This window comes from Vulpes lagopus, chromosome 15, assembly GCF_018345385.1.
Source record: "Vulpes lagopus strain Blue_001 chromosome 15, ASM1834538v1, whole genome shotgun sequence".
In the NCBI taxonomy this organism is placed as follows: Eukaryota; Metazoa; Chordata; class Mammalia; order Carnivora; family Canidae; genus Vulpes; species Vulpes lagopus.
The window spans coordinates 9,310,928-9,337,481 of record NC_054838.1 but is presented as its reverse complement, the minus strand read 5'-3'; the positions used below and the strand labels follow the sequence as shown (position 1 = coordinate 9,337,481).

The window sequence follows — 26,554 nt, the reverse complement described above, 5'->3', positions numbered from 1 at the left end:
ACAAAGAGATTAATTGAAGCCTTCTGTTCATGGGCCAGTGAGAGCGAGGAAAGAGGTCAAAAATCCTCACTGTTGCGCAGCCTGGGTTGCTCAGCGGTTTAGCACCTGCCTTCAGCCCAGGGCCTGATCCTGGAGACCTGGGATCGAGTCCCGCGTTGGGCTCTCTGCATGGAGCCTGCTTCTCCCTCTGCCTGTGTCTCTGCCTCTCCCTCTGTCTTTCTTTTTTTTTTATCTTTTTTTTTTAAGATTTATTTATTTATTTATGATAGACATAGAGAGAGAGAGAGAGAGAGAGGCAGAGACACAGGAGGAGGGAGAAGCAGGCTCCATGCCGGGAGCCCAATGCGGGACTCGATCCCGGGACTCCAGGATCGCGCCCTGGGCCAAAAGCAGGCGCTAAACCACTGAGCCACCCAGGGATCCCCCTCTCTGTCTTTCATGAATGAATAAATAAAATCTTAAAAAAAAAAAATCCTCGCTGTCTACCCTGACTCACTGTATTTGAAGATATTTACTCTTTCACTAAAAAGTGAAGATAGAGAAGTAAGACTAACACGGTGCTCTCCCTCACAGAGCTCACTGTCTAGGGTAAAAGGCAAATGTGAACAATTATACAAATACACAACTACTATGCTCAATGAGTCTCCTTAAGAAAAGTTTTTGTAGGGGCGCCTGAGTGGCTCAGTTACCTTCAGCTCAGGTCATGATCTCAGACTGAGCCCTGCAGCAGGCTCCTTGCTCAGCAGGGAGCCCTATCCTGCCCCTATCCCTGCTCATGCTCTCTCTCAAATAAATAAATAAAATCTTTAAAAATAAGTTTTTGTAGACCGTCACCATTTTCTAGTAGTCTCCATCTCTTTGAGGAAAGTCATGCATGATTTTGCCCTTTAGAGCAATCTCTGAAGTGGTCAATATGGAAAGTTTACTTTGTATCTTTGTTATTACAGGCCTCTGTTCCAAAATGGTCATAAAAAATGTTAAAAAACCAATTAAAAGCATCACAGGCATGAATACTCCTAAGTGTCTGTGTTCCAGTGTGTCGTGCATGTGACTTCCTAGGGATAACTGAAGCTGACCTGAAAACCTACAAAAGCCACAAGGCACTGGAATAACTAACAGTCACCAATAGGTATTTGGGAGCCTGGAGATCCCTGTGTAGCTAACAAGCAGGCCAAGGGCAGGCAAAGGGACTCCTGAGAACTCCTGATGTTCAAGAGGCTGGGACATGATAATAGATCTCAAGAATTACAAATGGCCTGTCTGGTGGGGGTGGGGGGGGCACGCCTGGGTGGCTCAGTCAGTTAAGTATCTGCCTTAGGTCATGACCCTGGGGTCCTGGGATCAAGCTCCTTGGGAAGCCTGTTTCTTCCTCTGCCTGCCACTCCCCCTGCTTGTGGTCTCTCTGTCAAAATAACAAATAAATCTAAAAAAAATAAAATAAAATAGTCTCTCTGGGAAATTCTACATAAGTCAGCAGGAGCTCTAGGAAGGCAGGCAAGAAGAGGCCATAAAAAAACAAACCCAGGGGAAAAAATCAGCAATCCAAAGACCACAAAAGAAAAGTTGCCCTAAGGGAAAGATGAGACATATATAAAGACTCAAGAAAAGATAAAGATGCCAAAAGCTGGGTAGTGTAGCACAATAAGGTAACATCTGAGGGAAAATATAGGATGTCTGAATCAATGTATGTGGTTTGTTAGGGTTAGTGGAAATTTAAATCAAAATATCATGTCAGTCATGATTCAAAATAATGCTCTTGCCTCAATCTTGAAATATTAATCTTTAAGTTTCTGAAGGCTGGGGCACCTTGGTGGCTCAGCGGTTGAGCATCTGCCTTTGGCTCAGGTCTGATCCCGGGGTCCTGGGATCGAGTCTCACATCAGGCTTCCCACAGGGAGCCTGCTTCTCTCTCTGCCTGTGTCTCTGCCTCTCTGTGTGTCTCTCATAAATAAATAAAATCTTTTTAAAAAGTTTCTAAAGCCTTTTAGACTCAGGTGGAAATGCAAGTAGAGTCATCTCTTCAGCTATGACAAGGAAAAGATGCCCCAACAACCTGGGCAAATTTCTGGGTGATGCTTGCTACAATGGATTCCTTCACAAGACATCATATATTCACGAGGCCAAAAAGAGTTCATCTAACCTAGCCCTGACTCTTTGGGTGCAAACCTTGGATCCAGAAAGGAAAGCTCCATATCTGGCTGACTGCAGAACTCAGGTCCTCCCCATCCCAATCCTTAGAGCTTTTCATAGTAAAAACCCACCTACTTAGTCCTGAGCATTCATAGCTGTTTAGACAGCTGTCCCCCCATCCCATCCCCCACCCCCACCCCACTGCTCTTACCAACCACAAATTCTCTGCTGCTCTCTCACCTGTCTGAGCAACCAGGTGTGTCCACCCACTCCAGACAGAAGTGACCTTTTCATTCTGAAAACAATGTGCTTCTATTTTCTGGGGCTTAGGAAGGAAAGCAGCCAAGGAAACCAGTTGCCCATGCTTGTTGCTTCCCCAAACATACAGCTCTCCTGCATCTTAAACAAACAGAAGGGGAACAAAAGAGGTGAAGGAACATTAGTTCAAAATGATGGAAAATAACACAAATCTGAAAAAAAAAAAAGTGGTTAAAAGAAGTTGTATTATTCTTATGCTATAATGTTCACTAGAGCAGAGCAGGATACAAAATTCATGTCTAAACAGGAAACAAGGCCAAATGTTCCTAGTAGTTTGTCAAGGAACAGGAACGTGTGAGTTTATTTTTTCACTGACTCATTCAACAAATATTTATTGAACATTTACCATGAGAAAAATATGTTTCTCCATCTTTAAAAATATATATGCTTGCATTGCCTTTGGTTATGAAAAGTTTATATTAACTTTTTAAAATAACAGGTTAAAATACATATTATTTAAGCTTAAACCTTCCAGATCTAAGATTATTTCACAAAATGCCCCGCCTAGCAGAAAGGAAGCATGCAACACTGCTACCTCCCATCCATGCAGCGTAGTTCATTTGAACCTCCTGGCATTCCCGAGGTGTAAGCACGAATGCAAATGACTGACATTGTGAATTCACATAAAGAGAGCAAATTCAGAGTCAAATGAATCTGGCTTCTATTCCTGGACCTGCTAACTAGCTATTGACCTTGGACAAATCACTCCCTAAGCCTTAGTTTCACCAGCTGAAAATTGGAAGGGAGGGTGGATGGCCTAGAAGGGCAGACAGTGTAACTGATGACACTGGCCACAAGAGAGGCTTGGTGGGCCACGGTGGAAAGCCTCAGGGCACATGATTCTCTTACCAGCATTCATGTTCAAATGAATGGAAGCCAGACCAAATGGAGCCATGAGCTGTGCAATTTGGCCCATGAACCTACAGCTTGTGACTCCCTGAATGATCTCTAAGAGCTTTTCCAACCAACCCTAACATCCTACCTTTCCACATTGTACTGCATATCACACAGCACACACATGTGGCTACTGAACACTTGAACACTTGAAACACTCAGTCCAAATTGAGATGTGTTGTAAAACAAAGAAAAGCACAACAGACTGCAAAGACTTAGCATTAAAAAACAAAAACAAAAACAAAAACACACAGCTCCTCAACTTTCATATTGACTACTGGTTAAAATAATACTGCAGGTATATTGGGTTCAATAAAATACACTATTAAAATTTATTTACCTGCTTTTTACTTTTTGAAATGTGGCTCACATTATATTTCTATTAGACAGCATTCTTCTAGAAGATAATTAAGGCCTGAAGATGTTAAATGACTCTCAAGATCACATGGCTAATAAGAAGTCAAGTGGAACTAGAAGCCAAGTCCTCTGCTTCCACTGCATTTTGTGACCTCCCAAAAATCTTCCCAGTATTGCTTGCCATAGGGCAGTCTGGTATAAAGCCAAACAGTATCATTAAAGGACATCAAACCAAGATTCGGGGTTCAAGTCCGAGAGCTGACTTTGGGTCTTTGACACTAGGTCTATCAGTTCACATTCTGGGCCTGTCTCATCAGATCTAAGAAGAGGAAGTGTAAATCAGTGGAGCCATTCTGTCACTCAGATGACCTTGTAGCATGGACATTCTGCAGTTTGATGATGTGAATTTGGTGTACTTCATGCCCTGAGAGAGGGCAACCTCCAGGGACTTCACCATAGTGTACAAAGTATGAAGATCCCTTAAGAGGGCGGAGAAGTCCCTCAGCAAAGTCTCAACCCATTTAATGGACCGGTTAGCCACCAAGATGCCATTGACAGTGAGCCTGACTCGGTAATAAGCCTTCATTTGTCTTAGAAAGTCTAAACCATCTTTCTGCAAAGATAAACTGTCTTCCACATGAGAATCATTACACTGTTACATCAGCAGCCAAATTACATTTTGCTGCAATGCCAAATAGTTATATAATCTACCACAACTCCAGAGAAAAGGTCTAAAGAGCAATAAACAAAATCCGATGTGTAACAGCTTGAACTAAACTGGACCGAGAAGGAGGGATATTAATCTTGACAATTTTTAACTCAAATATGAAAAACCAATTTCCTTTGTGAACATACTAAAAAAATCATTAAATTATGCCCTTTAAAGGAGTTAATTTTGTATATGAATTCTCCCTCAATAAAACAAAAATTCAACACCTATGTTTTAAAAATAGCATGATAGAAGAGTTCCACATATGAAGTAATAAATAATTTCACTAATTATAAGATTTTTGAAGAAATTATTAGCAAGCAATTAAAGAATCTCTAAATTTACATATATTGGCCATTTCAAATTAATTAGGACAGAATAGAAACATCTCTTATTATACTCTTATTCTCAGAAAAGAGTGTCTTCCTCAAACCTTCCTGGCTGTGGGGCATGAACTAGTCACGTCTCACCCTAGGGGGCATCCTTAACAACTGGCATTCACTTCAACTCAACCCTTTTAACATATATGTAAGTCTACCTAAGATGAGAGACAAGCTAAAAGTAGGTATTTCTTTTGTTAGTTGGTTGTTTTGAATTTGTCTAAATATGAATTATCTGTAGTTTAGAGTTTGTAACATATTTTAACTCTCACATTATGGCTCTTGTATTCTGGAAACAGTGGCAGCTTCTCAGTTGGATTATATTACACATTTGATGTTGCAGAATGCATGTCACCGTTAATTTATACATGCTGTGTACACACCTTAATTTCCACATAAAACACTGAAAACACTATGTAAGAAAGTCATTCCCCTCTGCTTAAAAAAAAGTCCTGCGTTCAGCTCCAGTTACCAAAATAAATCTCCCAGAGCTCTTGTCTCAGTATACTGGTAGGGATCTGGGCAATCTTGGCTTTGAAAGAGAAACTTTGGAAGGGATAACCTTCAATTCCAAGAAAATGCTGCACTGTCATTGGAAAGTTTGTAGGTATTGGCAGGGTGTGTTGAATGAATAGAAGGATGCATCACCAAAAAGAGAGAGATAGCGTGAGAGAGAAAAACAGATTAGACAGAGATGGAGGGATCAAAGAGATGAATTAGATTGTAGAAATGCATAAAGATACAAAATAGATTAGAAAAATAGGTGCAGGACTCGATTTAGAAAGACATATAGACACAGAGATTAGATAAGATACAAAGATGAAAGGTAAATAAAAATGAAGATAAACAGATAAATAAAGAGTAGATGAATACAGCCAGAGCAGAGAAGTAGATAAATGCACTGGAAGACAGAGGCCGGATAGAACAGGTTAGTCTGAGAACAAACAGCTGGAGAGAATAGACAGCTGTATTAAACGTCAAATGGATCCGGTGGATAAGACCACAATGTGCTACACCAACTAACTGTTGGCTGTGTGACTTGGTGATCACAGCTACCCTGGGAGGAGGATACTTTTATCCCTACTGTACAAGTAAGAGGAAAGGAAATGAGCCTATGCTTCCTTCATGGGGATGCCTTACATGTATTTTCATATTTACTTCTTAAAACTACCCATAGAGTATTTGAGAGAGAAGGCAACAGACTCAGAAGGTAAAATGATTCCTAAGACGAGACCCAGGGGTGGCAACAAAATTCTGACTCCTAGTCCATGCTTTTCCCTCCATGTCCCAGTATCCACCCCACGTGAGGCAGAAATGTGCAGAACTCTGAATGGCGTGTTGGACTCAAATTGTTGGTACCTACCTGTCAATGAAGCGGAGTGATCTGAGCCAGCAAGAACATAGGTTGTTTTAGAATTCTCCAGGCCTACCAAAAAAAAAAAAAAGAAAAAAAAGAAAAAAATTTTTTCTGCAATCATATAGAACAGATTGGGCAGAGAAGGGGCTCAGGCTGCCCCCAGGGCCCAAAAGAAACCTGGAGCTAGAGCAGGCAGGACAGAATCGGTGGCACTGGCCAGGAAGATGGATGATGTGCTGGGAAGACTGAATACATACCAAGGGACTGAACAAACAAGAAAATATACTGAGGAGAAAGGAGCCAGATTTCTATCAGGAAGGAGAGGAAAGGTACAGACATGAAAAGGTGGAAGGCTAGAATTAACCATGTGATCCTGGATTGTAATTGGAGCAGCCATCGTAAAGTCAGTTCCTAGTAGAGACAGACATATAGACATGGGTGCACATATGTGTAAATATGTGTGTGCCACATCTATCCCCTAGCTCTGTCCATGAGCAGGCCCAGAAGCAACAACATCTCACGTTCAGCTACCGTCACGTGCAGGCAAACCCAGAACTCCAAAGAACACACAGGCAGGTCTAAGAATTTGAACCAGCCCTCCATCTCCAAATCTAGCCCTTTTCCTCCCTTAATTACACTGCCTTCGCTGACAGGTCATAATCTCAACCAACTCTGCTAGAAACGGTGGTCACTGGGTCTAGCATGTGGAGAAATGCAGTCTTATCCTGTAACTCTCTCTGACACTTCTGTTTAATTATTCATTAGTATCTTAATAAAATGCTCTCTCACACCTTCGAGTATCCTGTGGAATGAAAAGGGACAAAGCGGGTATTTTCAACACATTCACCAGAGAGGAAGCATGGGGCCTGTGGGCCGGCGAGGAGAGGACATCCAGGGTTGCAGCTACAGAAACAGTGGCGAGGAAGTAACGATGGAGGAAAAAAAAAAAGGGAAAGACTCTGAGGGCAGGAAGCTCACAATCTATTCTAATGTCCCATCAGAAAACTCCCTCAATCAACTCAGAATCTAAGCTGGGCCCCAAACAGACCCGCAAAAGGTCATTTAAATCAAATAAAAGCATTTCTGATTCCTTTCAATTACAGGTCTTGTGCTGAAACAGAAAGCAAGTACAGTTCCTGCCCTTAAAAAGCTCACAGTCTTTGGCATGTGGGAAAACATATAAACATGCATAATACAGGACATTGTGCTATCTGTGCACATGAAGAAAATGCAATGGAGTCAGAAGAGAGAAGACTCTTCCCTGAGAAAACTGGATCTGAGCTAAGCCTTCAAAAATTATCAGGACAGGGATCCCTGGGTGGCGCAGCGGTTCGGCGCCTGCCTTGATCCTGGAGACCCGGGATCGAATCCCACATCGGGCTCCCGGTGCATGGAGCCTGCTTCTCCCTCTGCCTGTGTCTCTGTCTCTCTGTCTCTCTGTCTCTCTCTCTCTCTCTCTCTCTCTGTGACTATCATAAATAAATAATAATAAAAAAAAATTCAAAAATTATCAGGACAGAATAAAGATTACCAGAAGGAACAGGAAGAGAGACATCTCAGGCAGGGGTGAGAGCTTGCCTGAAGACACAGAGGAATGAGAGAGCAGGAAATGCCCAGGGAGCAGTGAATACCTAGAGAAGGCAGGAAAAAAAAACGTTTGGGAAGTATGCATTTATTTTATGAATGTGTTCAAGGTCAGGTGCAGTGGACTGGTCTGTCCAGCATCTAATGCCCCCTTCTCCTTCTCTCAGAGTAGCCTCCCCAACTCCACTCCTGGGCTTCAGGGTGACCAGCCTCACCCTCAGATGAATGGGAGTGCCTCCAGGACTCAGGAAAGTCAGAACAATCCCAATACCTTGTGCATCACTCCCACCGTGGCTTTCCCTTCCCTTCTTTCCCCACTTCTTATCCCACCCTCAAAAATTTCTCCTTTGAAAAAAAAAAATTCCTCCTTTGTTCTCACCTAGGGGAGAGGGGAGGTTTGCTATGCAGGCATTTTCCTACAGCCAACCTTCAGGAGGCTGGGCCACAAAGTAAGAGAGGAAGAAAGGAAGAAGAGGAGATGGAGATATGGTGCTATATGGGGGACAGGGGGCTGTCCACAGGGAGAGTATAGAGCAGAGGGAGAGGCAGGCAGAGAGAGGAGCTGAAAGAGACTGAGCCTGAGAGCGAAAAATAGAAGAGAAAGCCCTACAGGTTAAGTGGCCAACAAAGACAGACCAACAGACCCACAAGCAGGACAGTCACTACCCGCTCCTCATGTGCCCATGTAGAGATTTCCCTATAAGAACATTCCCAGCCCCTCACTCTACATCCTCACTCAGTCCTGCTCTCCTTTTGGGAGAAGGAACTGGGCCTGCAAAGCACAGTCCTTCCAAGGTCTCCCTTTCGGATGTGCCCGCCTGCAGAGAGGGCCTTCTTGTCTGCTCCTAGCCATGCAGTGAGCTCAGCAGGGCCAACGCTATGCAGCTGCCACAGTGCCTGGTGAGTAAATCCAACCCAGAATTCAGAATCTAGAGGCTCACTGTTGCTACGCATTATTTCCAAACACTTAAGTCATGTCTCCCAAACTAACTCTTAACAGTTCTAGAGCTACCATCCTGATCTCCACTTAACCTGACTTAAATCTATCTCTCAACGGGTTCCACTCTGGCAGCAAGGAGGCATACTTTTACTGGGTCCACAAAAATTCTAATCAGACTAACAGGCCAACCAATACAGATACTTAAAACAAAGGAATTAAGAAAACAGCAAAAGCAGTATAATGAGTAAACTCCATTTACCCGTTTTCTGCATGCCTGTGTCACTATTTCTTAACAAAGAATAAATATAGGACTCAAGAAATAAGCACCTTACCTGTCACTCTGCTTGGTTCCTTTGCTGTCAAAAATGGTGGGAGAGTCTGCCCAGGGCACAACCGCCGTCCAGATGATGCCAAACCAGTCCCCCACTGGAACACAGTGCCACTTGCTTCCCATGGAGAAGAGGAAAACAAGAAAACGTTTTACCAGGACTAAGGCCATATTGCTCCTGGAGCCCCATGCTATGGGAGATTCCCAATGCATTCTCAGTTAACATGCCTGCTAGGGAGCAGCTCAGTGCTTCAAGGGGCCCTATGACTTGGCTGCCACCAAGCCAATCGCAAGTCCAATCTTCAGCACAATCTAAGACCCTGATTCCCGCATACAAAAGAAAATTCTCACGTACTACAACTCCCTCCAAAAAGTTCCAGGACACTCTTTCAGAGTCAAATTACTGAAACAACACCTTGTTCATGACAACCTAAGAAGGACAACTCAAACTCCAGACCCAGCAAGAAAGAACATTGAAGATTATCAAGTCCATTCCTCACATTTAGTAGACAAGAAAACTGAGGGCTTGAAGAGATGATGCAATTTGCCAAGGTCATACAGGGAACTATTAGCAGAGAAAATACTAAGACTCAGGAGCAGTCCTAATGTCTAATGCAATGTCTTTTCTACTACACCAAGATAAATGCAGTGATTCCTAATTACCAAATAAATACATATTTATGACTGCAAGATAGCTTAATAGCCGCTACTTCAGTGGAATGGCCTTTTATCTTCCTATCCACTGAATCTAATTCATGTGCCCATGTTCTGGACCTCATTCAAATGCATAGATGACATTTTATATATTTAATCTACAGTCACTCCTCCGGAAGTATCCTGCAACCAATGGTCCTTTAGGCTGTAAACAGACCAGCCCGTTTTGTGAAATATAAGTGATGACAACTAGGAAAATGTGAGCAAAACACAGTGCTGAAATAAAACAAAACTTACCATCTCTCCCACAAATAAATTGCAAAGGGGGAAAAAGAAGAGGAAAAAATTTTATAGATTAAAAGAATCTTGTGATATCCGGCAAGGTACTAACATTCAAAATATATACAAGAACTTGTAAAACTCAACAATTCAAAAAAGCCTGATTCAAAAATGAGCAAAGGACTTCAAGAGACATTTCTCTAAAGAAAATATACTGATGGCCAAAAAGCACATGTGAAAGATGCTCAACATCACTAATTATTAAAGAAATGCAAACAAAACCACAATGTGATACCACTTTACACTCATTAAGATGACTGCTATTAAAAAAAAAAAAAAAAAGAAAAGAAAAGAACAAATGTTGGCAAGAATGTGGTGTTACTTGGAACCCTTGTGTACTACTGGCAGAAATGTAAAATGGTATGGCCATTGTGGAAAACAGTACGGCAGTTCCTCCAAAAATTAAAAATAGAATTACTCTATGATCCAGCAATTCTACTTTTGGGTATAAATCCTAAAGAACTGAAAGCAGGATCTCGAAGTGATATTTGTACACACCCACGTTCATGGCGGCATTATTCACAACACCTGACACCTGGCAGCAACCTAAGTGTCTACCAGCAGGTGAATGGATAAGCAAAATGTGGTATATCCAAACAATGAAATATTATGCAGCCTTAAAAAGGGAGAAAATTCTGACACATGCTTCAACATGGATAGACCTTAAGGACATTATGCTAAGTGAAATAAGCCACAAAAGGACAAATACCGTACAATTTCGCTTATATGAGGTACCTGTATGTAAAATCACAGAGTCAGAAAGTAGAATGGTTAGTTGCCACGGGCTGGTAGGGAAAGGGAAGTTATTATTTGTGGTTCCACAAGAGGAAAAGAGTTCTAGAGATAGATGGTGGTAATGGTTGCATGATAACATGAGTGTACTGTACACTTAAAAGTGGTTAAGATGAAAAAAAAAAAAGTGGTTAAGATGGTAAATTTTGTTATGCATATTTTATTATAATAAAAAAATCACAAGGAATTAATAAATATTTTTAAAAGGAGAGACGACATTTATATCCACCACTTGCAGCGTAGACGTAATTCAGATCCTGACTCAAACAAACTGTTTAAAAAAAATATTTTTGAGACGGTTGAGAACATTTAAATACTGACTGGAAAATAAATAAATAAATAAATAAATAAATAAATAAATAAATAAATAAATAAATACTGACTGGATACTTGATCGAATTATAGATTTATTGTTAGTTTTTTATAGGTATGATGATAGCATTTTGGTAATGTTTTTAGTAAGAGTCCTTATCTTTTAGAGATGCCTGCAGAAATATTTACAGATTAACTAAGAGAGAGGAAGACTTACAATTAAGTTAATCAAACACATAATGGAAACTGTGCTACTTTGTAACTGGACAGAAATGTACACATAAGACTAGTAATTACAGAAAGTTGGTAGGAAAGGGGGAATTAAACCAATAATAGGCAATTCTCCAATCCTGCTAATTTCTAAAAGGAGAAGCAGCTTATAAAAATGTAATCACTACCATACAACTCAGCAATCATGCTCCTGGGCGTCTATCCCAGAGAAATGAAAATTTATGTTCACATAAAAAAAAAACTTGTCCACAAATGTTTATAGCTTTATTCTTAATAGCCAAAACCTGGAAACAACCAGATGTCTCTCAATGGGTGACTGGTTAAACAAGCTGTGTTGTTTGTCGGCTGGACTGTGCCCCCCAAAATTCATATGTTAAACCCCTAACCTCCAGTGTGATTGCATTTGGAAAGAAGTCTGTAAGGAGCTAATAAAGGTTAAATGAGTCTTAAAAGTGAGGCCTTAATCTGATAGAACTGGTGTCTTTATAAAAAGAAGAAGAGAACCAGAGGTCTCCCAGACTCCATGGGTGCACAGAGCAAAGGCCCTGTATCGACACAGCAAGAAGGCAGCCATCTACATGTCAGGAAGAGAGGACTCACCAGAGACCAACGCTCCTGGCATCTTAATCTTGGACTTCTAGGCTCTATAACTGTTGAGAAAATTGTTTAAGCCACCCAGTTTGTAATATTTTGTTACGGGAGCCTGAGATGACTAATTCAATGGTACATCTATACTGTGGAATAATAGTAGACCATCGGTACTACTCAGCAATAAAAAGGTACAAATTATTAATACTCACAACTTGGATGACTCTCCAGGGAATCATGCTGAGCAAAAATAGTCAACCCCAAAAGGCTATATACTGTATGATACCATTATATAATGTTCTTGAAATGACACTATTGTTGGAGAACAGAAGAGCGGTTGCTAGGAGCTAAGAAGGGGTGGAAATAGCTAGGAAGTGAATGTATAAAAGGCATATAAAAGGGTGTATAAAAGTGGGTGCTATGAAAGAGCCACAGGTGAGATAGTTGTAGTGATGGAACTGTTCGAATCCTGACCGTATCAAGACTGGCTGGGCTGCTACACTAACTACAGTTTCACAAAACGTTACTATTGGGAGAAATTGGGAAAAGAATACATGAGATCTATTTTATTTCTTACAACTGCATGTGAATCTACAATTATCTCAAAATAAAAAGTTTAAAAAAATTGTTCAATATGTGATCAACAGTAAGCCCCAGGTGACCATCGGTACAGAGCTGCACCAGACTCTTCCTTCTTTCTTCCACCCTCCCCAGGCCACGACTGGACTCATCAATGCTTGGGCCTGAGCTGCAGCAGCCAGTTAGGGTTGCCCTTCACCCCACGAGAGTGGGAGCAGAAAGATGACAACCAAGGGAAAGGAAGAGGCCTCACTGTTCTTCTGCAAGCCACCACCTCTCTCCACGTGCCACCCACAACCTCATACACACAGTCAGCCCCGTGTCCATCACCACCCTCTCACGGTACAGGAGATGAGCTCATTTGAAGTTTTTAAATTAATAAACATTAAGATCCACTAGGAAAGCAGTGTAGTTCACAGCAAGGAATGTGAGCCTCGGAAACTAGACCATCCCAGACTCTGTTCCCAGCTTTACCTTTTACTATCCTATCCCCTGTGCAACCTCAGACAAGCATTTCAGTCTCCCTGGCCCTCGGTTTCTTCATATGTAAAAATGTAACTCACCTCACTGTGAGGTTGTCAGAATTAAATAAGGTATTGATTAAATCAGGAGAATCTAGCACCATGCCTACAATATGAGCAAGAAACCTTCATTTCCTTCCTCCCCACCTGCCAAAGGTTTCCCAAATGACTTTGGCCCTATATCCCCTCTTTTAATCAGAAATGCAGCACAGCAGGACCTTCTAAATTACTCCTCAAATTTTATTTCCTCTAAAGCTCTGTTTCTCCTTATTATGAGCCTATTGTGAAAATAAAAGCAAAATGATCACCTGTCGCAGCCAAAGCATGCCTCAGTCCAGCAGCAACGCAAACAACCCTCTCTCTCAGGAGCTGCCAAAACAAAGAAAAGGACTGAGATCTTAGAATCATCCACCTGCAAAATGGTATATACTTTATGCCCTGACACAATACAGCATGGCCTTCATTGCATGTCTGACTGGGCTTAGAGTCCACAAACCCCAACATTTCCATCCTTCAATACCTCTATATGTATCCCTGAAAGGAAAAAAATCTTTTAAAAATAAACATATTCAGGCACCTGGGTGGCTCAGTGGTTGAGTGTCTGCCTTTGGCTCAGGTTGTGTGATCCTGGGGTTCCGGGATCGAGTCCCACATCAGGCTCCCCAGAAGGAGCCTGCTTCTCCCTCTGCCTATGTCTCTGCCTCTCTCTCATGAATAAATAAAATCTTTAAAAATAAAAAATTAAAATAAATATATCACAATGTGTCTCAGGACTGCAAGGGACCTTCAAAGTCATTGGGTCCAGTGGTTGGCAAATGTTTCCTATAAAGACCAGACAGTAACTATTTTAGACTTTGCAGGCCATCTGGTTTGTGTCATCGTACTCTGTTCTGCCACTGTAACATAAAAGCAGCCACAGACAATACGTGAATGAATGGGCATGCCCATCAAAACTTTATTTACTAAGGGTTCTAACTGGATGATCTTTGATCTAGTCCATGCCCCATCCAATGCCAGAACCCTGCCACAACATCCCAGTAAGTCATCATCCAACCCCTACCAAGCAGCTACTTCCACTGACATAGGCCCACTATCCCCAGATGCCTATTCCATCTCTGCACCACTTCATTTATCTCCTTAGGTGGAGCCAAACCTAGCTGCCTGTAGCTTCTCACAATGCTTCACAATATGTGAAGGCAGTTGTCATGTCCTTCCTCTCTAAGATGTCTCATGGTGGCTTTAAAACTAAGTCCTCAGGGGATCCCTGGGTGGCGCAGCGGTTTGGCGCCTGCCTTTGGCCCAGAGCGCGATCCTGGAGACCCGGGATCGAGTCCCACGTCGGGCTCCCGGTGTATGGAGCCTGCTTCTCCCTCCGCCTGTGTCTCTGCCTCTCTCTCTCTCCCTCTGTGACTATCATAAATAAATAAATAAATAAATAAATAAATAAATAAACAAACAAACAAATAAATAAATAAAATTGTTTAAAAAAAAAAAAACTAATTCCTCAAATGCTTTGACACCCATCCCCACAAGATGTGGAGCCTAATTCCTCTCTGGCTGAATGTGAGCTGGACTAAGTGACTTCTTTCTAGTGACCAGGATAAAGAAGTGATGAGTGGCCTAGAGACAAGGTGATAAGAGGCACTGAGGCTTCCAGCTTGAGCTCACTCTCGAATCTCTCTTGAGGGAAGCCAGATGCCATGCCTGAACAATCCCACAGAAAGGCCCATGTGGCAAGGAATGGAAACCTCCTGCCAGATGGGCATGGAAGTAGATCTGCTAACCCAGCCCAGAGCCATCAGCAGACTGCATGCAGTCCCAGCTAACATCTTGCCTGGAACCCCATGAGCCAGCTAATAAGCAGTTACCCTCAGAAACTGAGACAGTAAATGCTTATTGTTTAGAGTTCCTAATTTTTTTTTCTTTTAAGAGACAGAGAGAGGAAGAGAGCATGCATGTGAGGGGGAGGGAGGGACAGAGGGAGAGGAAAAGAGAGAATCTCAAGCAGGCTCCATGCCCAGCACAGACTCCAATGCGGGTTCAATCTCACAACCCTGAGATCAGGACCTGAGCTGAAATCAAGAGTTGGACACTTAACTGACTGAGCCACCCAGGTGCCCCAAAAGTTGCTAAATTTTAGGGTAATTTATTACACACGGTAATAGATAACTATCACATATCTCTTCTCAAGGCCAAACATCTCCAGTGATCACATCGTTTCAAATTCCCTCCCCTTCTTGGTGTCTCCGGTCTAAGTGTGCTCTGGTGACTCAATCTCCCTCTTTTAAAGAGATTGTGTGTACATCAATCACAGCCCCCAGGGAGCCTCAGCACACGTGTTTATTTACAGATCCTCAGTGTCTTTCTAAACTTTAGGACCCTCAGGGGCAGGATCTGATTCTCCTTTATGCCCAAGACCTAAGCACTAAACCAATAGAACACAACATCCCAGATGCAGTCTGGTTAGCACAAAAAAGGACAGGACTCTGGCTTCCCTTCTTCTGGAGACTATACTTCTGTTAATGTAACCCACAATCACATTAGCTTTGGGGAAGATCAAATCTTACTACTAATACAATTTGAACATATTATCCTTTAAATTTTTTTCTTAAAAAAAAAAACTAAAGGGTTTTACATGTAAATTCAATCTCTTCAATATCTTCATCTCACTTCCATTCCTTCCTCTCCATCCCCACTGCCACTGCTTTAGTCTGGATGAGAATTCACCTCTTGTCTGGATTATTAGCAAGGGTGCCCTATTCACTCCACCCGCCACATTACCCCTTCTGGCGCCTTCCTAACACGCTGTTCTTACAATCTGCCCTACAGTACCTCCCTGATTGTCCCCTCCCCACTGGCACTTCTACCATTTCCTTCTATTCCAATCATACTAAACTGCTCGCCATATCCAAAATCCTGATATTTTATGCATCTACACCTTTCCTTACAGTCCCTTCTATCTGGAATGTTCTTCTTTTATACCTACTCTATGCATCTTCTCTCAAGCCAGGTAAACTTCTATACTCAGCATAAGCCTGATCTCACTCCACCTCCCTCTAGAATGAGTTAAATATTCCCTCCTTTGAGGCTATCCCTGTATCCACCAGTTTTAACACGGCAATGCATTTAGGTGTTTCTATCTCTAACACGTACCACTAAACTCTAAGACCCTCCAAGGCTAAGACTGGATTGCACTCACCTCTTTCCCCACAGGCCTAAACACATAAACAACGGTTGTTGTTACTAAATAAATGAATGAACTTCTATTATATTTCATTCTGGCACATTCCTCCCATTGCTGGAGAGGATACAAATGTTTTCACCTCCTGACTCTGTCATCTAACATATTTTAACTATTGTTCCCTTCTGTCTTCTTTGATCATGTGACCTCAGCTAAATTAATTATAACTTACGTAAGTTCTTAAAAAGCCATCTATTTGGCAACTGTAACACTTCCTACAACAGGGACCATAGAGTCTAGACTTCTGTGCATACCATGTGCTACAGACTGAATTTTTGTTTTCCCCTGAAATTCATATATTGAAACCTATTACCCAATGTGATAGTATTTGGAAATGAGGTCTTCTGGAGGTGATTAGGTCATGAGAATGGAGCCCTCATGAAGGATTAATGCCCTTATAAAAGGGGCCTGAGAGAGCTCCTTCATCCAGCAAAATGAATGTCTATGAACAAGGAAGCAAGTCCTCACCAGACACCAAATCTGCCAATGTCTTGATCTTGAACTTCCCACCCTCCAGAAATATGAAAAATAAATGTTTGTTGTTGAAGCCACCCCAGTCTATGGTATTTTTGTTAAGCAGCCTAAACACACTAAAACAGGGACACCTGGGTGGCTCAGCAGTTGAACGTCTGCCTCTGGCTCAGAGTGTGATCCCGGAGTCCCGGGATCAAGTCCTACATCAGGTTCCCTGCATGGATCCTGCTTCTCCCTCTGCCTATGTCTCTGCCTCTCCCTCTGTGTGTGTGTGTGTGTGTGTCTCTCATGAATAAATAAATAAAATCTTTAAAAACACACACACACACACTAAAACACTATAGAGATCATGACCTCAAATAATACCCCACAGAGCAGCAATCATAATTCAGCAACATGACAGGAACAGACCAACCCCTCTCCATGAAAACAGATCTCCCACTCTGAGTCAGAGTTTAAGAAAATTAACTGGATGTGAGCAGCTGAGGTGGTGAAACTGATTTCTTTTTTTTGAAACTGATTTTTAGATCCCAGTATATTTCTTTTACAATTCCACAGTCCTATCACAACCATTTACCATATAAACTTCACGAAAATGTGTGTATTTTCAGTTTAAGGCAGTGGAAAGAGCTCTGAACTAGGGCCAGGAGTCCCGTCTAGCACCTGTGCTGTCCGGGCCGAAGCCATGAGCTACATGAGCTACTGAACAACCGAAATGTCACTAGATGACTCGGCTGAACGGAGATGTCCTCTGAGTAGAAAACCTACACCAGAGTTCAACTTGTATGGAATAGAGAACATAAAATATCTCATTAGGAAATGTTAACATTAGTTACACATTAAATGAAATAATAATAGTTTGAATACATTAGATTAACTTAAAAGTCATTAAAATTAATTTTGCCTACGCACAAGGTGAATGAAACTTAAAAACATCATGTGAGATGAGAGAAGCCAGACACAAAAAGCCACATATTGTATGATTCCATTTATGTGAAATGCCCACAACAGGCAGATCCAGAGACAGATGACTGGTCATCAGGGGCCAGGCAAGGGCGGAAAAGGAAGTAATTGCCTTTGGGTACACGGTTTCTTTCCTGGTGATGAGAATGTTCTAAAATTAGATAATGCTGATGGCTGCACGTCTATGTGATATATGAAAAACCACTGAATTATACATTTTTAAAGGGTAAATTCTATGGCATGTGAATTACTTCTCAATAAACCTGTTATTTTAAAAATTAATTTCACATTTTTCTCTTTACTCTTTAAATGGTGCTATTAAAAAATTCTAAATTACGTGTGTGATTCCCATCACATTTTTATCAGGCACTCCTGCCCTACCATTTGCTGAGCTTAGTGTCTTTAGGTGAGTCCCTTCTATCTGGACCTGTTTCTAACCTAGTTCCCGTTATCCCTAATTTTAGAATTCTAAAATGTCATTAATGTCTTGGTAATATATATTACCTTCATTGTTTTATTTCACAAAAATTTATAACGTGTATAAGGACTAACAGAGGTTTTTCACTCATAACCTCCATCCCCCCAACTTAATTTTTCCCAGAAGAACCTTGGTTTTTCAACTTAAATTCTGACTAGCCCATGGGTTTTTGGGGACCCAGCCAGTCTCCTAGTCTGGGGAGGGAAATGCTTTAATAGGACGTGGGTCAGCTACATATTAGGTGCTGGCCTTACCTCAATGGCCTGGGGAACCACACATCTTCGAGGGCCTTGAGGAACTCCTAACTGGCCAAAGGAATTGGATCCACATGACAGAACTTGACCACTTTCTGCAAAATTCAAATGCGTAAATCATAATCTAAGAAGTTATCTGTGACCAGTGGGTAAATGCTGACAGATGAGAAGAGCAAAGGGAATGAAAGGAGGAAGTGGGGCCTGTAATTCAGCACATTCAAACCACAGTCCCTGCTTTTATTATTCTTCGAGGAATAACAATACAAGGCACTGGGCTAGTTTTACAGATTCTCCATCACGCTACCTAATTAATGGCAGCTTATCTGTGTAGAACATGAGCCCACTGCCCGGGGGGCTGGGATGGGAAGATACTCCCTACTTTTCATATTTCCAAGCATCATCATTTTCATTATTTTAACACTTCAGGCCTCTCTTCCTGCTCCTTCCTGTGCTCACTGCTTTCCAGGGGAAAAGGGATAACCTAATAAATTGATGAGTTTTGGAGAAGGAACAGGACATGTGTGGCTTGGCACCTTCCTCTCAGGTACTCTGGACTGATGCATAGTGAGTGTTTCCCCTACAGAAATAACCTAGTGCTTGCAGCATAAGTCTGGCTCAGAGGAGTGTTGTAGAACCACCTAGCCTGACCATTAACTCTGTCTTCCAACTTAGTCTTTATCAGTGAAAAGCCAATAGTGTGATCTCCAGCTGTCTGACGGCTCTCCACCTTTCCCACATTAGGTTCCAAAAGTGAACAGGAAACAGGGTGTTATCCACTGACACCCTAAAATCCCAACACAGTCCACGAAAAGCACTTCAGAAAGGACAGCTATTATTTAGTTATTACTACTAAATTCAGCTACTAAATTACACAGAACCCCTTAACAGAAGAGATGGTGATGCCTGAGCAGGGTTCTAAAGAAGGGATAAGAGTTCATCAGATAGACGAAAGGGGCTATACCAGAGAACAATGTTCTGCATGATATTTCTAGGGAGCATGTAAGTATGGGGAGCATGGAAAATAAAAGACAAGGTAACAACAGGGATAGGTAGGGAACAATAACTGAAGCCATGTGCTAAAAGCTTGGGAATCTGAGCTTTGCACATGAGAATCCACAAGGGTGTGCTGGGGAAGGATATGGCCATAAGATGCCCTTGCCAGAGGTCTGAGTCAAAGAGGGAATCTAGTCAGAAACTATAGATGGTCTTTTCCATTCAGAATGGCAAGCTAGGCAGGGCAAAACTATTTCCAGGGAGAAGTCAGCTGACAAAAAGAAACTATTGCTAGCTGCTCCCAAGAGCAGTATCCTATTAACCCTTTGGCCATATCCCTCTGCATTCTGTTCTGCTATCTAGCTTTGCAGAGACCAAATAGTTCTGGCCAACCATATATTTTTTTTAAATCCTCCACTGGGGAAATTCTGCCACTACTGTTGTACGACCTCTGATTTCCTCATGCTTTCCCAACACATTCCTCCATGAGCAACCCCTTTAGCCAGTATGACTGACCAGCTAGCCCAGGCACACAGCTATCCTGAATTTCTGGGACAGGGGTAGCTACCAAAGGTGATCTAGTTTATTCCCCAGTCTCTGTGATTCGGCACATTCAAACCATAGTCAAATTTTGAGCTGGCAAAAATTTTCCATGTTCAAACTCTTCTTGCAAAAGGCACCTACAGACTTCCTTGACAACCAGAGAGAAATTTCTATGTGTGTTTACATATAAAGAGGCTTTCACTTAATCAGTATCACCACCATCAAGCTCTTCTCACCCAATGCCTTTGCAGTGATAAAGATTTACCCAGAAGTGAACTCACCTGTGAGAATAATGGTAAAATCCCAGCCACAGGCTACCTGTTGGATAGGACAGCCAAGGAGGGATCTGCAGGAGGTAAAATACAGAACATCCTCTGTGTGACCAAGTCCCAGTTGCCCATCTTTGTTCAAGCCACAAACAAAAAGGCTTCCTCCATCTGCAGAAAGCAAAGGCTTTGGTGATAGTGTACACAGAAGAAATTACAGCTGTCAAAGCGAGAAAAAAGATTTCGTTAATTAGCTGCAGTCACAAACCCAGCAAGTCTTCCCACTCATATTAACAAGCCACGGATGTTAATGCGCACTGGCCCAAGGTGCTCAAATCTAGTACCTACCTGGGACACTCCAAGTCCTAGATCAGTGGCCAATCACCAAATTGAGCATACACTATAACAAGAAAAGCTGACATTTACTTAGAATTTAGAATGTGCCAGGTATTGTAAGAGCTTTATCTGTGTGGCCGATTTATCCTTTAGGTACAGTGCCTATGGCCCACAATACTTTTAGGGGCCCACAAAAATGTTTTAATTTTACATTCTTTTAAAATAAGAAAAGTAATAAATGTGATAATAATGAACATACAATGCTAAATCTAGCCAGGGTTAGACTAATCTTTATATCAACACGGTTGTAAACAGAATTCTTAGTATTTCCTTACGGAGGAAGGGGTCGACAAAGGCAAAAGTGTCAAGGACTCATGACAGTCATAATCCAACCTTGCCACTCACTGACTCTCTTCATCCAGCATTATTTCCCCCATGGAGCAGAGGGGAAACTGGCACAGAGGAATTAATATGCTCAAGGCCACACACCTAATAATAGTACCAGGATTTGAACCCAGGCAGTGGATTCCAGAACTCATGTTCTTAACCAAGATGCAATATGCCCTCTTTTGCAATATCATGGCACCTACAGTACGTGTTAAGTACTATCATAGATACTGCGAAGGAAATTAAGGAAAACACAAAGTTTTTGCTCTCAAGGAATATTCGATCAAATTGCAAAGACTTATAAACTCAAAAGTTAAATAGCAATATTGGTATAAAATGTCATATATTTGTTGCAACTCTGCCACTGTGTCTTGTAACCTTAAGCAGCCAGTTTTCTTCTCGGAGCCTCATTTGCATAAATGGGGGTGGGGAGCCTAGAAGATCTCTGAAGGCCTTTCAACTCCAACAACCTAGAATTCTCTAATGGTTACTTGGCTCTTTCACAAATATGTTTTCCTCTGAAAAACACAAAAGGCTGAAAAATGGCAACATAACACAATAGTGGGAAATGTCTAAATAAGAATGTCCAGGGACGCCTGGGTGGCTCGGTGTTTGAGCGTCTGCCTTTGGCTCAGGGCATGATCCCAGGGTCCTGGGATCAAGTCCCACATGCGGCTCCCCGCAGGGAGCTTGCTTCTCCCTCTGCCTGTGTCTCTGCCTCTCTCTGTGTGTCTCTCATGAATAAATAAATAAAATCTTTAAAAAAAAAAAGGGGGGGGGGATCCCTGGGTGGCGCAGCAGTTTGGCGCCTGCATTTGGCCCAGGGCGCAATCCTGGAGACCCGGGATCAAATCCCACGTCAGGCTCCCAGTGCATGGAGCCTGCTTCTCCCTCTGCCTGTGTCTCTCCCTCTCTCTCTCTGTGACTATCAAGGAAGGAAGGAAGGAAGGAAGGAAGGAAGGAAGGAAGGAAGGAAGGAAGGAAGGAAGGAAGGAAAAAAAAAGAAAGAAAGAAAGAAAGAAAGAAAGAAAGAAAGAAAGAAAGAAAGAAGAAAGAAAGAAAAGAAAAGAAAAGAAAAGAAAAGAAAAGAAAAGAAAAGAAAAGAAAAGAAAAGAAAAGAAAAGAAAAGAAAAAAAAGAAAAGAAAAACGTCTACACCAGAAGGATGTTACCTGTGACAACAGCAGAGTGGCCCCCTCCTCCCGTGATCCTCCTGATACACTCAGGTTTACAGAAGTCATCCAGTTGCTGGGGCAAAAGTACATCTTCCTTATGGCCAAGGCCAAGTTGCCCGTAGCTATTTGCACCCTAGGGATAAAATAAGGCAAGGATGAAAGAGTCCAGGAACCACAATTGTCGCCATGCATTCAGCTGTCCCTGTCCTTCTCATCCTGACATGCCTCTCAGAGCCTGTAACAGACGAGGTTTCATAAGCTCATTCTTAAGAGGTTTTTATATGCAACCCATACTTCGATGGGGGCTCCATCCCCAGAACATCACAATTTCCATGTGAGAAGAGCCCTTAGTATCCACTACTTATCCAAAGATACTCCTCCTCGCCTTCTCTTTCCAATGCCCTAGCCCACCTGTGTCACCTTTGGGAGACAGTATGGGAGTTCCTTCTGATAAAAGCTATTCTCTAGGGAGGCTAAGAAAAGAAGTAAGGAGGGGAAATGGGAAGAAAGTGGGTGGGAAAGCCACTGGCCTTGTCCCTTCTCCTCCTGCTCTCATTGAGAAAACTGGCAATGACTTCTGTAATCAAAGTTGGCTGAGGGCCTTGTGCCTCCAGCTGGGCACCTCATTGTTATTTCATTGTGCAGCGAAGGAGGCTGGCAATGATCTCTGAGGGCCTTTTCAAGTACAGTGTTCTCTGACGCTAAGATTCACGTGGTGAGATTCCTGTAAGGGAACAGATTTCCCCTTGGTGGGCAATATGTCCATCTTTGTTATTATGAAATAAAGGTCCAGAATCTCTAATCCAAAACCCTTGCAGCCAGATGTATTTCAGATTCAAAATTTTATAGGCTTCAGAAAAGTAATACCGTATATAAATCATATACACTGCTGCAAGGTTCAGGAGCAGCATCCCCAGAAGCAAAATGCTATTATTTCTGCAGTAAGAAGAACAAATACAGTAAGTGGGCAAAGACTATAAATAGCATTATGTCAGGGCAGCTTTGGGTTTTCAGAGGTTTTTTGTATTCAAAATCGAAGACAAAGAATTGTAGACCCACAGGGAATCTTTAGATATCAGAAATCCTTATAATTCCTCCAAGTATCTACTACTCCTAGCCGGGTCTTCCTAGAAATGAGTAGTAAAACCGTCCAACCGTGTTTGTTTTCTAAGGCACCTGAATGAGGAAAAATGATTTAAAAATAACTACCCCAAATCCATCCCTACATACAAATTTCTGCCTCTCTGGTCTATTTCACAGCTGTGCTGGGCTGCAAGGACTCCAAGCTGGAAGGACAAGCCACAGCAGAGGCACAGGTCCCAGAGGCCTTCAGGGGCAGTATTAGCTGCCAATTACTGAGGGCTTCGCCAAGGCATGGCATTCCAACAGAGGGGATGGACATTATCGCTCTCATTTTACAGATGAAGAAACTAAGGCTCAGAGAGGTTAAGGAATTTCCCATAGTCACCTAGCTAGGAAGGCAATAAGTCAGATATGCCCTGCTCCTGTCACTATAGTATCCTGGGTCTCTAAGGATATATGGTGAACTTCAGTCCAGAGCTGACCCGGCAAGAGGCTAACTATATAACTGCATCTACAGTAACATCTTCATCATTTTATCCCCCTTTTTTTCTGCTTTTTCTTCATAGCGCTCCCTGACATGACATTTGCTTATTCTTCACCGTCTACCTCCCCCACTAAAAAGTAAACTCAATGAGGCAGGAACTTCGTTTTGTTCACTGCCATCTTCCCTGTATATGAAACTGTGCCGGCTCAGAGAAGGTGTATATATATTTTATAGTGAATCTCATGAATGAATATAAGATCTGATGAGGCCCTACCTAGGAAAGATGAAAGGATAGATGTGCACACTGTGGGGTACACATGCACAGTGTGTCTCCGTCAGCCCTGAGGTCTCTGCGGCTGCCCCATTAGCAGGACTACAGACTGCTGACCACAAAGTGAGAGAGAGATAGGGGCGCTTGGGGCTCAAATTATGGCCAATTTCTGTAATGCAGCCAGAGGCCCAAAATCCAGGATAAAGCAAAACAAAGGAAAATTTAATACAATACATTACAGCTATATTTGCCTCCTTTCCTTACAAACCATTTAGACATATCACACACACACACTAAGGAGGTAAATTTCCCTGTTATGGGCTGAAGTGTGCTCCTCTAAAATTAATTTGTTGAAGCCCCAGCCTCCAATACCTCAGAATGTGCCTGTATTTGGAGACAGGGCCTCTTAAAAGATAATTAAAGTTAAATGAGGTCATAAAGTTAGGGCTCTAATCCAACATAAGAAGAGACATGGGGATGCTCTCACACAGAGAAAAAAGCCACATGAGGACAGAGCGAGAAGGCAGCCATCTGCAGGCCAAAGGAAGAGGCCTCAGAAGAAAGCTAACCTGCTGACACCTTGTTCTTCTGGCCTCCAGAACTGTAAGGAAATAAAATTCTATTTTTTAAGACCTCCTAGTCTGCGGTATATTTTTCTATGGCAGCCCTAGCAAACGAATACACTCCTCCTCCAGGCAGATTGTGTAGTAGGAAGGCCATCAGGCCTCCGAGCTGTTGACAAGGCCATATCTGACATGCAGACCCCAGTCTCCCACCTGGGAAAAGCCAGAATCAGCAGGCACCCCAGGCACACATTCAATTCCCAAATCCACCCCTAGCTCAAGGGTCACCTGCAAGATGGTACTCAGACAGCCAGACGACCTCAGGCCACACCACCACCTTCCTCCTGCTCGTCTGTAGCCTTACATTCAACAAGTGCTGCCTGGTGCTGATAATCACCTTTTGTGACTAGTCAATACATGTTGCTATAGGTATTAGTAATATAGGTATTATCGGTTTATTACATAGTAATACAGGTATTACACTTGGTCTTTCACTTTTGTGTTTTCCCCCAAAAGACCAGCACGTAGCTAGGCGCCCAAAAGGGTCTCATTCATTCATTCGTCAACAAGTCCGTGCTAGGCACCATGAACAAGACAGGCACAATACCCACCCTTAAGACGCTTACATTCTAGCCAAGGAGGTTGACAATTAATAAATTCTGCATTTCATTGCAGTTGTGATACGGGCGGTGAAGAACTACAAGGCACTCCGTCTGCTTAGGGCCACGCACCCGCCCGCCTGCAGAACACTCGTGGGCAGCGACCGTTCTCTCCCAGCCAGGACACACAGAGATGACCCCGTGTCTCGGGGCCTCGGGCCAGCCAAACCCCGGCGCAGACGCCCACGTCCCCAGTACAGGCAAGATGCGGCCACGGGAGCGTATCAGCAAACATGCAGGATCTGCGCCTTGTGCACGGCCCGCCAGCACCGCAGGCCTCGCGTCCCAGGGTGCTCCCGCCAGGCCGGGGTGCGGCTGGGGAGGGGCCAGCATCCTCCGGGCCACCGGGCGGGGAGCGGCACAGGTGGCCCCACCGGGCTCCGGGACCGGGCGATGCCCCCACGCCGCCGCGCCCGGCGCTCTCCGGGCCTCAGGGTCTCTCGCGGAACCCGACGCTCCGCCCAGGAGGCAGATGCCTCCCGCCGCGCCGCAGCCCCCTGGGTCCGGACCCCGCCGGCCAGCAGGCCCCCCGGCACCGGGGGAGCCCCCCTCCCACCCTCGGCCGCGAAGGCCCCCGCCCACGGCCCTGCAGCCCGGAGCCCCGCGGGGAGCCCCGCCGCCCAGCCCGAGGCCGCCCACGCCGCGGCCGCCCGCCTGCAGCGCCCCCCGCGCCCCCTCAGCCCCAGGCCCGGCCGCGGGCGGAGTCACGTACCCAGGCGAGGAGCGCGGCCGCCGCGGGGGCCGCCTCGGAGGCGCTCGGCTCGCGCTCCATGTGGGGACGCTCCGGCGCTTCCGGGTGGGGTCGGGCCGGGGCCCGCGGGGCGGGGTTAGGGATCGGGCGGGCGGGCCCGGGGCGGAGCCTGCGGCGAAGCGGGGCCCGCGGGGCGGGGTTAGGGGCCCGGAGGGGCGGGTCCGGGGGCGGAGCCTGCGGCGAAGCGGGGCCTGCGGGGCGGGGTTAGGAACCCGGGGGGGCGGAGCCTGCGGCGAAGCGGGGCCTGAGGGGCGGGGTTAGGGACCCGGAGGGGCGGGTTCGGGGGCGGAGCCTGCGGCGAAGGCGTGGCCCCTGTCGGGAGGGGTTAGTGATTGGTTGGAGCCGGCACGGGGGCGGGGCCGACGTGGAGCCGGGGGCGGGGTCTGTGACGGGGTGGAGCTGGCGCTGGGCGGGGTCTGCGTGAGGGCGGGGCTGACTCTGGGGTGCGAGCTGCTGGGGGCGGGGCCGGAGCAGGGGAGGGGTCTGTGTGGGGGCGGGGCCATCGCTGGGGCGGGGTTTGCAGGGGGCGGGGGCGGAGCAGGGGGAGGGCCAGCGGGCGCGGGCGCGGGTGTCTGGAGCCTCCTCTCGGTGCCGGGCTAGGGCGCCCTCTGAGCGTCCCCG

At 44.1% G+C, this 26,554-nt stretch overlaps 1 protein-coding gene across 1 annotated transcript in view; it reads right to left on the bottom strand.

The window, feature by feature from the left end:
• Positions 1-25,991, bottom strand: part of SERGEF (secretion regulating guanine nucleotide exchange factor) — a 218,118-nt gene extending 192,127 nt beyond the window's left edge. The window contains 8 exon segments of the mRNA XM_041730627.1: positions 2,371-2,529; positions 6,152-6,214; positions 9,002-9,115; positions 13,322-13,382; positions 18,424-18,518; positions 20,241-20,396; positions 22,120-22,255; positions 25,895-25,991. Coding sequence (XP_041586561.1) covers positions 2,371-2,529; positions 6,152-6,214; positions 9,002-9,115; positions 13,322-13,382; positions 18,424-18,518; positions 20,241-20,396; positions 22,120-22,255; positions 25,895-25,954 — 844 coding nt within the window. The 5' untranslated portion in view covers positions 25,955-25,991.
• Positions 25,992-26,554: the final 563 nt, after the last annotated feature.